The sequence below is a fragment of the Ammospiza nelsoni genome, chromosome 8 (assembly GCF_027579445.1).
Source record: "Ammospiza nelsoni isolate bAmmNel1 chromosome 8, bAmmNel1.pri, whole genome shotgun sequence".
In the NCBI taxonomy this organism is placed as follows: Eukaryota; Metazoa; Chordata; class Aves; order Passeriformes; family Passerellidae; genus Ammospiza; species Ammospiza nelsoni.
Window position 1 is genome coordinate 33,828,218 of NC_080640.1, and position 13,401 is coordinate 33,841,618.

Consider the following 13,401-nt stretch of genomic DNA (forward strand, 5'->3'; position numbering starts at 1 on the left):
CAGCTCTCCCAGCCTTTCCTCATGGCACAGATACTCCAGGAGTGACTGATCCCCTTTGTCCTTCCAGCTCTGGAAATTCACAGGGGTTTTCCCAACTCCCAAAGCACCCACGTTCAGTGCCTCAGCCCCAGCCCTGGGGGAGGATGTGGAGCAATGCAGACACAGAGCCAGGCTGCAAGGAGGAACATCTTTACAAGCAATTTTACAGAGGTCAGCCCCCAGCAATCCACACCTGCCAGCCCTTCCCAGTACAACTCCCCATGCAGGGAATCAGTCTGGGAGCTCCTGCTTGTGCAAGGCAGGAGAGCTGCACTGCTTTTAGCTGCCCTTCTGCAGCAGGTGCAGCTTTAGGCTGGCTGCAATCCTGGCCTGGGATCCAGGGAATGCAGGAATTTCCTGGCTTTTCTCAGGAGCAGCCTGAGAACCAAAAGAACCCCCCATGCCATTTTTCATAGCATTAAATAAAGGTGATTTGGGGCCCAGCTCTGGAGCAGGGCACATCGTGCCACAGAGGTGCTGCCAGTGCAAGTCCTTTCCTTGTTCCTGAGAGAGAGGAAGATGGAGGAGCCAGCAGCAAGCACATTCAGCAGGTGTGGATTTCTAACAAAACCCTCCTGGCACAGCCAGCCTGGGCTCTCCAGAGCCTGGTGCCAGCCTGCTGTGCCCAGGGGCTGATCCAGGGAATGGGGGTGCTCCTTCCCAGCCCTGCTACTGCTGCTTGGGAGCTGTGAAGTCCCAGGCTGTCTCCTGGGCACACTTCCACATGGCCCTCATGAGCCGAGTGAAGCCCATGTCCTTGGGCTTCTCCAGGCCGCGCATCAGCCGCTGCTTCATGATGGCAACAAACTCCTTGTTGCTCAGCTCTCCATTCCCTGCAAAAAGGAGGAAAAACAGTCAGAGACCCACCAGCAACCTCCTTGGAATGACAACTTTAAAGGGCAGCAGCCATAAGTGTTCTTTCCTGCAAAAACACAGACCACATTCGACTCCCACCTCCCAAATATCCTGCTGAGCAAGGGCTCCTGAGCCACAGAGTTTAAATCCCAACCCCATGGATGATGCTCCTTCTGCAGGAGGCAGAAAAGCAAATGCAAACCAAATGTCCCTGTCTTCCCAGGAAACACTGCTTTAAGTGGTTTAGGAAATTGTAGGTGCACAAATTTTCCTAATGGAGTAGAAGGGAAGATTTGTTGATCTGATGAATGAGGTTATGCAGAATGCAGCCACTGGGCAGCAGAATTCCAGCAAACTATCAAGGGTTGAGCAAAATTCCCTCCAGTGCTGCAGGTTTTTAATGTCTGTAAACACTGATGGAGTGAGAACAACAAAATAATAATAATAAAGACGTCTGTGCCTGCTTTTCCACTTGGTTTCTTCCTCAGGGGACTCCTCTGGCAACCAGAGTCTTTCCCCCTAAAGATTTGCTATCAAAATATTTAGGAGATTCTCCTCTGAGAGAAGGCAAACAGGGAATATTTGGTTACACTTCATCTGGCATGAAGATTGTATCACAACAGTGGTGCTGAAGCACAGAGGAAAATAAAACAGGAGATGTGACCTTAGGGCGGTGCAAAGGAGCAGGTGGGGCTGAAACCAAGAGGGACAACAAGGAATAAATTAATTAAATACATTTTTAAATGTTCATACTTATGCAACAGTACTGCCACTCAGAGCTGCCAGATGCTGGTGACTGCTGGAGAAGCTGGGTACCAGCCAAGGCTCTGATTTTGGCCCGGCAGTTTTGGGCAAATGCAGAATTTCCTTCTTCCCAAGTCAGAACTGCTGTCACCTGGCAAAGGCTCCAGTAACTCCTGTTAAATTGAGCCAGGAGTGCTTCAGTGTGACAACAACCACCCCAGGGCACTCACAGCCTCTGCAAAGCTAGTTTCCAGCAGGGCAGAGCGCTGCTATTAATTAATTAAAAATTAAGCTGACATTTGTCCAGGACTTTGGAGATAAAGCCCCAGCCTGGCTCGTTTCCAACACTGAAGCACAACAGCTCATTCTGTTCGACCAACTGGAGTTCTCTGGGTGGGGGAAAAGGAGCAAAGTGTGCACACCAAACCTTCCCATCTGTGCTCCAACATCCCCATCTCACAGGGTGGGTACCCCTGGATACCCTTCCCAAAAGGGCAGGGGCAATGTGGGAAATGGATTTGTAGAGAATTGTCAAAGCCTGACAGAAGGTTTATACAGTGTGTGCATCTGTGTGCAAACTTTGAGAGAAGAAATGGAGCTAGAAACAAGTTTCAAAGGATGGCCTTGTAAAAAAGACTGGATATTTTGGAGAAATAGAGCTATGAAAGATGCACTGTAGTGGGCCCATGAGGGGTAATTTGAGATGATTTAAGGCATGTCACATTCATATTTTCTGGAAAAATCCCTTTGCCCAGGATTTTGCTCCTGGGAAGCTGAGAAGCCTCAGAGAAAAAGGAAAACAATAATTATCTCATTGCTTCTCCTGTGTTTTGCTGCTTTGGAATGTGCTTGGACATTGTTTACCCATAGGTGATTGTTTCATTGGTTTCATGTGAATTATTTTGACTCATTGGCCAATCAGGGCCAAGCTGTGTTGGACTCTGGAGAGAGTCAAGAGTTTTCTTTATTATCTTTTTAGCCTTCTGTAAGTATCCTTTCTGTATTCTTTAGTATTTTATGATACTATATTATATTAAAGAATGCTATACTAAACTATACTAAAGTTTAATATAGCATTCTTTAATATAATATAGTATCATAAAATAATAAATGATCCTTCTGAGAACATGGAGTCAGATTCATCATTCCTTCCTGCCATGAGGCACCCCACAGATACAATAAAGGCATTTACAGCATGGTGTGGCTAAAGCTGATAGGCCAAGAAACACTTATAATGTAATTAGGAAATAGTCAGCTTCTGAATGTGATGGTGTGAATTACAACATCTGTATTGTCTCACCCTTCTCATGAGACTGAAAATGGAGTATAAGTTTTTAAATCATCTCTCAGTTGCCCCATCTCTGGGTCAGAAAAGGCATAATCCAACAGGGCATCAGCTGGACACAGAGCATGGCAGGAAGAAGCATTTCCCCCAGGGTTCCTGCCCTGGGCTCCCCCAGCCTGGCCGAGCTGTGCTCACTCACCGTCGCAGTCGAAGAGCGCGAACACCACGTCGCACACGTGGTCTGACAGCTCCACCTTGGCCACGGTCCTGGCCACCTGCTGCATGGTCACTGCAACACACGGAGGGCACAGGGTCACACAGGGGCCAGCCACAGCAGCACACTCCTGTTCCTGGGGGAAACCAGCCCTGGTGTCCTCAGAGAGGCTGCAATGAGCTTGACCAACGAGGCAGCTCCTCTTGACAGCACTCCAAGGAATGCTATCCTGTCACAGACATATTTTATGAAAAATCTTTTTGCTAGGATCTTTTCTCCAAAGAAACTGAGAAGCTTCAGTTTCTCCATGTTTAGGTGTCTTAGAATGTGATCTGGAGAATTGTTTACCCAGCATGTGAAACTGTTTCTACTTGATGACCAATCACAAGTCCAGCTGTGTTGAGACTCTAGTCAGTCACAAGACTTTGTTATCATTGCTAATCTTCTGATGAAATCCTTTCTTCTTTCTTTAGTATAGTTTTAATATATCATTTTATTTTAATATAATATATAGCAAAAATAATAAATCAGCCTTCTGAAACATGGAATCAAGATTCTCATCTCTTCCCTCATCCTGAGACCCCTGCGAACACCACCACATTATCCAGCATTCAATTCTATCAAGCAGGGAATTCCAAAAACTGGGAATTCCAAAAACTCCTTTTCCTGTTGCAACCCAATAACTGCAGAACAAACCCACCCACCCTCCTGCAGGGAGCAGACCAGATTAACCTTGCAATAAAATAAAGAGTTGTAAGGAATTATTTCCCTTTTCTCCCCAGACTGGCAGCAGAGAAGCAAGCAGGAGTTTTATTCCCCACCGTTAGAAAATTCCATCCAATTCATGGAGCTATCAATCTGGCAGGGTTAGGCAGGTGATTTTGCTGCACAAATGGGAAAAGAAAAGCCTCTTCACAAGGCTGGTGTGAGTGTATTTAAAGTTAAATTGCTTCTCTACAAAGCCTGACCCAAAGAAATGCCATCCACAGCCCCTGGGATCAATGTTTAGCTGTGGAGCAAGGGAAAAAGGGAAGTGGTGCATCACAAAACCAGACTGAAACCACAAACAGCCTGTGCTTTCCTCCACAGAATCCTTATGGGCTTCTGCCCCCCTAGTCCTTCAGGAATTTTGGAGAGTTAAGTGTGTCAGAAAGGAAGAAATAATAATCCAATATGTACTGTAACTGGATTAATTACAAACTGCATAAAATATTTCTAATGAGATTTTTTTCATTGATGTTTACATTATTGGTACCTTCCACCCTGTTTCTGCTTCCCTGAGTGAAATCTGGGGTTTTCTGAGAGGAATTCACAACCACCATCAGCTCCTTTTCCCCATAAAACCTCGCCTATGACTAAATAATGCAGGAGAAAATTGAAATGATGCATTGTAAATGTAAAATAGATATAATCTCAAATAGGACCCTGCTTTTCCCACATAATTATTCTTTCTGAGTGAAATTCCCTTTCTCCATGAGTGATGTAGCTCCAGTCAGCAGTTATTACTTTGTACTTCCTCAGACAACAACATCAAATTTCACTTAATTTGTGTTGGTAAATGTAAAATTTCTCTTGAGATCCTTCACATTGATGCCATCCTCCTCTCCTGGAGTCCTAGGTACCCTATGGCTGTAGCCTTACATGTAAAAAAAAAAGTTAAAATTATTTCTTCATCACAGAATTCCAGAATGGTTTGTTTTGGAAGGGGTCTTAGGGCACATCCAGGGCCACCCCTGCCATGGCAGGGACACCTTCCATGGTCCCAGGCTGCTCCAATCCCATCCAGCCTGGCCTTGGGCACTGCCAGGGATCCAGGGGCAGCCACAGCTGCTCTGGGCACCCTGTGCCAGGGCCTGCCCACCCTCACAGGGAACAATTTCTCCCTAACACCAAATCAAAATCTGCCTTTCAATTTAAAACCATTGCCCCTTGTCCTAATTCCTTTAATTATAAGTTATGCTTTTCTGCTGAGATTTTTCCCACTCTTTCCATCTCTGCAGGGAGTCTCCTGATCCCTCCCCTCCTGTTTGTTTTTCTCTTGATCCCTCCCCTCCTGTTTGTCTTTCACAGCCACAGTTTTCCCAGCTGGAATTTGCACTCATGGCCAGCAGTTCTTGCTTCCTCTCTTATTGATCCAAGTGCACAAGTGTCAGCTCCATCCCATCGTTCCTGTTTGATGCCAGAATGACTCCACAGGGACTGCAGGACTGTGCTGTGCTGGTTTTTAAGGAATCAAAAGGAGGAGGGAAAGCATCTCTGCTTTCACATCCTCACACATGCTCCAGACCTCAAGGCAGCTCAGGAAGGCAAATAAAATTGAAGCAAACCTGCTGGAATAATTTCTTTACCATGAAATGGAATAGGTGCTGTCTGGGGAACATCTCTTAAAGGCTGTCCAGGTTTGGAGTTCTGGGATAGAAATTCTCCTGGATTTCACATCATCAAAAATGAGTTCCACATTTCTATCTTGAAAAGCTTCTAAAATTTCATGCATTGGTATCTCCCACTGGTTCCTTTAATGAGCCATCTGAGTGATTTTATGCAAGTTTAGAGTCTGACACAGTTATCCTTTTTTTCCACTCTGATTCCCAGAAGTGCACTGTGAGCAATGCCTCACTGAGTGCTGCTCCAGGCCAGGGCCTCAGCAGATGGCAAACTTCACTTTTCCCTCCAGCTTGGGATTAATCACACATGTGGCCAAGAGAATGGACAGCTGGGCTGCTGCTTTGTTTTCCAAATGGCCCTGGGGGTGATGGGAGCAGGGCTCCTGCCCTGGGCCACCCCAGGATGGAAAGGGAGAATAAAAAAGAAAAAAGGAGAGCTCCCAGACCAGAGCAGAGCTGTTGGTGCAACATCCACAGCCAGACACGAGGAAAGAAAGGAGATTCCTTGGAGACACCCCAAACCTGAGTGCAGGGGATCCTGTTGGACACCAGGGCCCCAGAGCCCCCTCCCAGCACTGCCATTACTGCACAGGAGCACCCCAAGCTGTGCTTCCAGGGGGGCTGACTTCTCCCACCCCTCTCCAAGGCAAAGCAAGCAGCAATTCCATGGCTGCACCCCAGCTCAGCTCAACCTGGTTACTGACAATTTCAGACTTCCTGACTCCCTGTCCACTCTGCAGCCATTTCAAGCAGCAACATTCAAATAAAATGATTTTCCATGAACCTCTCTGGGGCTCCAGCCCTGCTCCAAGCCATGGATCAGTGGGATCAGCTTCTCCCTGTGCTTTCACCCATCCATGCCTTGCCCCAAACCCCACAGGAGTTATCCCACAGCTCCCTGCTGGCAGCAGGGCTGCTTGGAAAGCCCGGCTGCACACAGTGCCAGGAAAAGTGCAATTCACACCCTCCTAAAAAGGGGAATAAGCATCAAATTCAGTTCCTGTCCTGCTTCCAGCTGTGAGCCCAGGCTGGGGAAGTCTCCTAAGGAATGCTTGTGATTTAGGAGAATGACAGCTATTATGTTGCTGGGAAAATGAAAGATGGGCTAACAAATAATCTGGGTGTTTTTAAATGGGTCATTAAAATACAGGTTTATGATCCTTTTTAGAAGAAGAAGAGACTTTAATTCAGCACAGAAAACAGGCTGTCAGGCTCTGGCTGTTTGGTAGCAGCCATTTTTTCCCCTCTGAAATTTTAAACAGCCCTTTTAAAATCATAATAATGTTTGCTGCATTGTTAACAGCAAATTATTACACATACCAACCTCTTCCTAGTTTCCATGCCAGTGTAATTTTTACTTTGTTAGTTTGTAACCAGCAACCTCGTGAAAGCTTCACTTTTGGGAGGGCTCACCCCATTTATGGTTTATTTAAATCTGATCCCTGCCCAAGGAAGGTTCCCTTAGCCCAGCCAAGCATTCCCAGCTCAGTGGCTGCACAAGCTCATTAATGACACATAATTAAAAAGCAATCACACTGATTTACCAACTGCACACAGACCAAAATTCTGTGAAAATGTATACTCCATGACAGGACAAATGCTAATTTCCTGTAGGCACTGAGTAAATTTGATTTGCTGGGCTATCACCTCCCCTGGGATGCTACAGAAAGAGCTCAGAGCAGCAGCAGCACACCCAGACTTGGTATTTTACTTTTAAATGAAGGAAATCCTATCAGGTTCTTTTAAGTCCTAAGATAATGATGTTCTAAACCAAAGATACAGATGATTTCCCAAAAAAATTCAAGATGAGAAGGGCTGCTGACACACACAAGAAGAGATGTGACACATTTGTTTCCCTCTGTAATTCCACTGCCCCCAAACCTATTAATGCCTTAATATTCCCCCAACAGCAGCAATTGGAATAGCTGGCTTGCAAAATGTTTAAGTCTGCAGCTGCCTACATGAATCAGCTTTAACTTTGTAGCAGACAAGAGTTTCCACTTAGCCTAAAACTCTTTTAATGAGTTTGCCATCTTTATTTTATATCCTCAGTCCGTTAAAAAAATTCCCTCTTAAAAAAACCCAAAGACCAAAGCACTTGTGACAGATCCTGGCAGCAGGGTGGGACTTGGTTTGAAATATATTTGGGGGATTTTCTGCCTTTTTTTTTAAATCAGTGTGTCAGATCTAAGAACAAACCTGAGACAGAGCAGCTGAGAAAATGAAACATGATGAGGAGGAGAAGGATATGGATTGGGCTGATCAATAAACCACATTATTAGCAAGGTCCCCAGGAAACACCAGCTCTGAGGTTTGTTCAGCCCTCTCCTCTGGACTGTGGGTTATCTGAAATTCAGTCTCTGGACAGATTTTAATGCCCAGTCTGGGACCTCAGTGGTGTTCCAGTCTCCCCCTCTTTCCCTCCAGCACTCCCAGGAGCTCCAAAGGTGTTTGCCACTGCTTGGCTCCCAATCAGAAATGCAGCACCCAGCCCTTATTTCTAGGCAAAGTCTATGATTTTTGAGCAAAGCTGGAACAAACCAAGGGTTCAGCAGTTCCTACCCCCAGCCCACTGCTGCTGTGCCTCTGCCATGTGATCAGAGACCTCCACAGAAGACAACTCTGCAAGAATTCTTTCACACTCATTTTTGAAGTCCTTTGTATAAGCAGGAAAAAAGGTCACTTCAGAAGATGGGGATGAAGAGGAAACAGTGGTGTCCCACAGGTTTCAGTACCTTTATCAAGAGAAGCTCCAGCCATGTGGTAGAAGCTCAAAGCTGTGTCCACATCATTGATGTTCTTCAGAAAAGTGAAGAAGTTCTCCACCTCCTCAAAAGTCAGCCCCTAGGACAGAGAAAAGACACTCATGGGACAGAGTGATGGACACTCCTGATCTCAGGAGCAATGGGACAGAGACCATAGGCACTCCTGGAAATGACACAGTAACTCACTGGCCCAAAGCTGCAGCCAGAAGTGCAGAATTCATCTGCACACTGCAAAAACTCAGCCTTGGCAGTTTGGATGTTTGGGTTGTGATCTGTACTTCTGTTCCCCTCTTGGCCCCACCAGTCCCACAAAGGGAAGGAACTGAAAACCATTCCCAGGTGAGCAGACCTCAGATACAGGAGACCACTGCAAACAGGTGAATTCATCAATTGATTTGAAGCCTGCACACTTGCAATGGCAATATCAAACAGTCCATGTTTGATATTTTGATTTGATATTCTGATATATTGATATTCTCAGTAACCTTTCCTGGTTATTGAGAATTTCAGACTTTCTGTGCTGACAGACACTGACCCCCAAGGAAACACTACATTTAACCTGAAGCCATAGAAAAGGCTTCCAAAATTAAATGCTAAAACTAAGATTATAGGTGTGTAGTTTGAATAAAAGTGTGTAATATCACATAGTAAAAAACTTAAGAGTTTAAGATTTTAAAATACAGTAATATATATAAAGCAACATAAAAATTTTAGAGCAGAAGCTAGTCCTTCTTCTTCACCTTCTTCTTCACGAGTTTAAGAAATGTTGTGTAGTTAGATAAAAAAGACTGCATTGCAAGTCACAAGTAGTTAGTTACTGAGTTAAAAGTAAAAATAATTTAAGTGCCATTTCTTAATTAAACAGTTTATCTTTAAAAGACCTTGTAGAGAGAGATACATCTCCATTTTGTAATTTGTTAGTTAAGTGCTGTAGAACTTAGGGTTTGTGAGACTGTAATACAGATAAGAACTAATAAACATCTGAATCCAAACAAGAAATACCATCTCACACGTTTAATCCCAACCCTAACAACAAAAAAATATAAAATTTCAACAAGCCCATGGACTGTAAGGTCTCTCCCAGGAGATCCAGGGACCTCTGAGAGAATCCAGGTCCTACCCAGTGTGGCAGAAGGTGACACTGAAGCACAGAAGTGTCCCAGTTTGCTTTGCTGCTGGAGGCAGGATCCCTGCCTGCTCCACCTACCTGGGCCGGGTGCTCAGTGAGAGCCACACTCTGGGACAGCCATGGAAAAACATCCTGAGATCCCCAGGAAAGAACTGCTGCTGAGCACAGCTCTGAACCCCACCTGGTTACACTGATTTTATCACCCTGTGCAGCTGCAGCACCACCACAGCACTGCTGGGGATGCCTTGGGAAGGCAGACCTGAAACAGAGGCTATATAGAGTGAAAGAATAAAGCACGGATTTATTAACAGGATCTCCTCCATGGATCCACCTTGGGCAGCACAAGAGCCCAGCCAGGGCTGCACCCAAGATGAACCAAAATGGGCACAAAATGCTCAACTGGTCATGGGGTCTCTCAGTTTTATCAGTTCTGCTCCTTTTGTATCCTGCAGTTCATTGTCCAGTTCCAGCTTTAGCCCATCCAGTCCCACCCTGCTTGTTTTTCTCTCTCCAGCCCACGGTGTTTGTGCTCCTGGGCTGAGATTTGGATCATTTGTCCTTGGTCCCCAGCTGGAGCAGGAATTGTTTTGTCTCCCTGCTCTGTGCACAGAGCTCACCATCCCCTCATGTGAAGCTCAGACCCACACACTAAAGCAGCACAGAATTTGAAATATAAAAGCTCAAACCAGAGGCATCACTGGGACAGGAGCTGGAGCCTCCAACTCCAGCAGAGCCACGGCAGGGAGCCAAGGAGGAGGTGAATCATCACCACAGTAATAACCACTCAGACTCCCTCTCTGGGACACATAAATCAGCTTGTCAAGAGAGTTCAGCTTCAGGCTCCTCCTATCCTGCCTGGCATGACAGATTAATAGAGCAAGATATTAAAAATCCAAACTGCAGAACACAGCCCAGCTCCAGGACCTGGATGTGTTCAGCAGGTACTGTCAAATATAAATTTACACAATCTGCTGTAACTCTGCTCAAACAACTTCTAATCAGGGAAGAAGCCACCAATCTTTTGAAAGAAAAAGAACATTTTAAAGGTCTTTCCATACAGACATTTGCAGCTTGTTCCTATCTTTGCTGTAAGGGAGTATGTGGCCCCACACTGATGATCTCGGTGTGCACTGACACATGCAACAGCAGCTTTGTCAGCCCTGGATTCATGGATCTGGGCCAAAAAGGATGAGATGGCAAAATGGGAGAGCACATGTGGACAACACAGCTGACTGAGGAGAGAAATCCCTGGTGACTCTGCAGGGAGCTTTCCTTGAATATCTGCCTGCTCCTCTTCCTGAGGGGAACACAAGGATGTACAGCAGAATTAAATTAAATACTGTCCTAGGGAAAAAATAATCCAATAAATCAGGTGCTTCTGCAGGAAGCAATGCAAAGATCCCTCTGTTTTGTACAATGGTTCTACAAGAGAAAACATCTTTGCAATTACCATGATGTCTCCCTGCCAGAGCAGAGAGAGTGGAAAGCCTGGAGGAACCATGAGGTGTGTGGCACTTCCAGGCCAGCAGAAGTGATCTGTGCTGTGATCTGCCTGCTCTGTCTGGGACTTCTGGGGGTTGCAGTGTTCTAAGCAAAGAGCCATAAACCTTGTATTTCCCTGGGATTCCCAAAATGGCATTTGCCAAGGCCAAGCAGCACTGCTGTCTGTGCAGAATGGAGCCCTGTCTGGAATCCTGCAATGGTTTGCATGGGAAGGGACCTCAAAGCTCATCTCATTCCATGGTGTCCCATGGGCAGGGACACCTCCCACTATCCCAGGCTGCCCCTTGTGGTCCTTTCACCAGCTGGAAACACAAAACCAGTGACACAAGTGTATCCTACAAATCATGGCTTTCATGTGGACAAAATAACTGAATCTCTGTAGCAAGAATACCACCAGTGTTATGAAATTCTGTATTTTTTGAGGAATCCTATAGGTGGGGCTGGCATCAACGCTATCTCTGTTCCAGATACCAAAATAAAATAAAAATCAGAGACTGGGACAGCCTCAGGCAAACTAACAGATGAATGATCATATCTTTCAAGACATTTGTAGCTCCAGCTGTTAATTCATAATCAGCTGAATCCCTTCATCACCCAAGTAATCATCACAAAACATAAACAGGGAGATTCCAGAAGCACTTACCTGCTTGTAACACAACAGCTCAAATGAGGGCTTTTCACCTGGGAACCCAGGTCCAGCCAGGAATTCCAGCTCACTGCCACCTCTGCCAAAAGCCCAGCCAGGCCTTGAAGCCCATGTGGGAGATGACATGAATCACTGATTTCTGAAGAGACAGCTTGGTTTCCCAGCACTTAGCGGGGCATAAAGCAAATAATACATTGCTTGTGAATATTGCTGATGGCTCGGGTCCTTTTTACCAGGAGAAAAGCAGCTGTGTGAGTACAGCTTGGGGAGGACACTCATAAGCAATGTTAGACAAAACAGAGTGTGGCAGCTCTGCTGAATAGGCAAAATTCACCTACCCAGGGTAAAATGGGATTTTTCCTCAAGTAAAAAAAAAATAATGAAAGCAGATTAGCAGTTAATAGAAGAAAACTTGTCACTCTCAAAAGCAGGAATTAAGAATAACAGCATTGGAAAACAGCTAAAATTAGATTAAACCCAGAGTTTTATTGTTTTAGAGGCTGCCAGGGCTGCCTTGTGCAGTCAAGGTAATTGCACCAGACAAAGAAGACAAGGTTTGGCAGATTGCATAAGAAAGCTCTCTCAAAAGAACTGTACTTCCAAGGGAAAGCCTTGCTGGGTGAGTTTGGGACATTTTCTGGGCATTTCATCCTCACCAGTGTAAGCAATCATGAATTTTTCACCACTTCTGTTCCTTAAAAGTGGTTTTTTTTTTTTTTTTTTTTTTTTTTTTTTTTTTGTCCTATTGCTCATTTTCTCTCCTTGAAAGTCCTTGGAATAAAGGAAGATAAAGATTTGCTCTGAATCTGGCTGGCTGTAAATAGAAAGACAATCTGGCTGATTTGGGGATGAGGAATAAGGTAAGAACAAGAAGTTCTTCCTCTGGCACAGATGTCAGAGTCTTGGCTTACACATGAAAGGAAGAAAACATCTGCTGTAGGAAACCTTCCAAAATAAATTCATTTGCCTCTTTTCTCACACAGCCAGCTACTGTTCAGTAATATCTACACACACACACACATATGTATATAAACTCAAAAATCACAGCAAAAAAATCAACAATTTGCAAACTTCAAAAGCAGAACTGATATTTTCTATTAGACACACATTGCATTTAAGCACTTTCTTCTGGAGAAATCAAATTATTCCTGTTAATGTAGGAATCCCATTCAGGAACAAAAAGAGCTGCAGACCCTGGTCAGAACTTGTGTTTTATAACACACTTGGCACCTAAACCAGTTAAGAAATAAACTCTGGTTCTGAAGTCAGAAGAAAGCAGCTCTAAAACAGCCAGCCAAAGACTTTCCATCCATTCTCACTTTGAAGAATTGCTTGTTTATATCCCAGTTAATAAAAGAACATTCTGGCTTAATAAAAGAACATCCATTACAGGGGCAGATGTAAAATTCTAATGCTCAATAATTTCTCAGCCCATACTTGCCTTACCTGATAAAGCACATCTTGTGGTATGGATATCTTCTTCCAAGGACTCTCCCTGAATTAATGAGTGTAGGGTCTGCAAACTTACTCCTCACTAAATTGTGAGTAATTTTTCCCAGAAGTTAATAACTAAATAATAAACAGCCTGCTCACAGCAGCTAACGAATCCAAGGTCGAGCCAGGAACTGGGAGCACAGCTTCAGTGTTTGCCTTGGCTCCAGACCCAGGCTGCCATTCAGCAAATTGAATTTTTAAAATTACAGCATCTCTTTTCATAAGGAACAAACCTACAGGCTGCACTGGACACCAACCACTGCACTCTCAGCTCTTCCCTCTCTCCCACAGCTCAACACGGAGCGGATGCTTTTCCAAAGAGCACGGGGATTGCTTAACTCAT

The 13,401-nt window shown here is 44.8% G+C and overlaps 1 protein-coding gene across 6 annotated transcripts in view; it reads right to left on the bottom strand.

Moving 5' to 3' along the window:
* Positions 1 to 173: 173 nt before the first annotated feature.
* MICU1 (mitochondrial calcium uptake 1) overlaps positions 174 to 13,401 on the bottom strand; it is a 95,849-nt gene continuing 82,621 nt past the window's right edge. For all 6 annotated transcript variants that reach the window (XM_059477028.1, XM_059477029.1, XM_059477030.1 and 3 more), the window contains 3 exons: positions 8,257 to 8,365; positions 3,123 to 3,212; positions 174 to 872 (listed from right to left, as the gene is read on the bottom strand). In XM_059477028.1, coding sequence (XP_059333011.1) covers positions 709 to 872; positions 3,123 to 3,212; positions 8,257 to 8,365 — 363 coding nt within the window. In that variant the 3' untranslated portion in view covers positions 174 to 708. The remainder of the gene's footprint in view (positions 873 to 3,122; positions 3,213 to 8,256; positions 8,366 to 13,401) is intronic.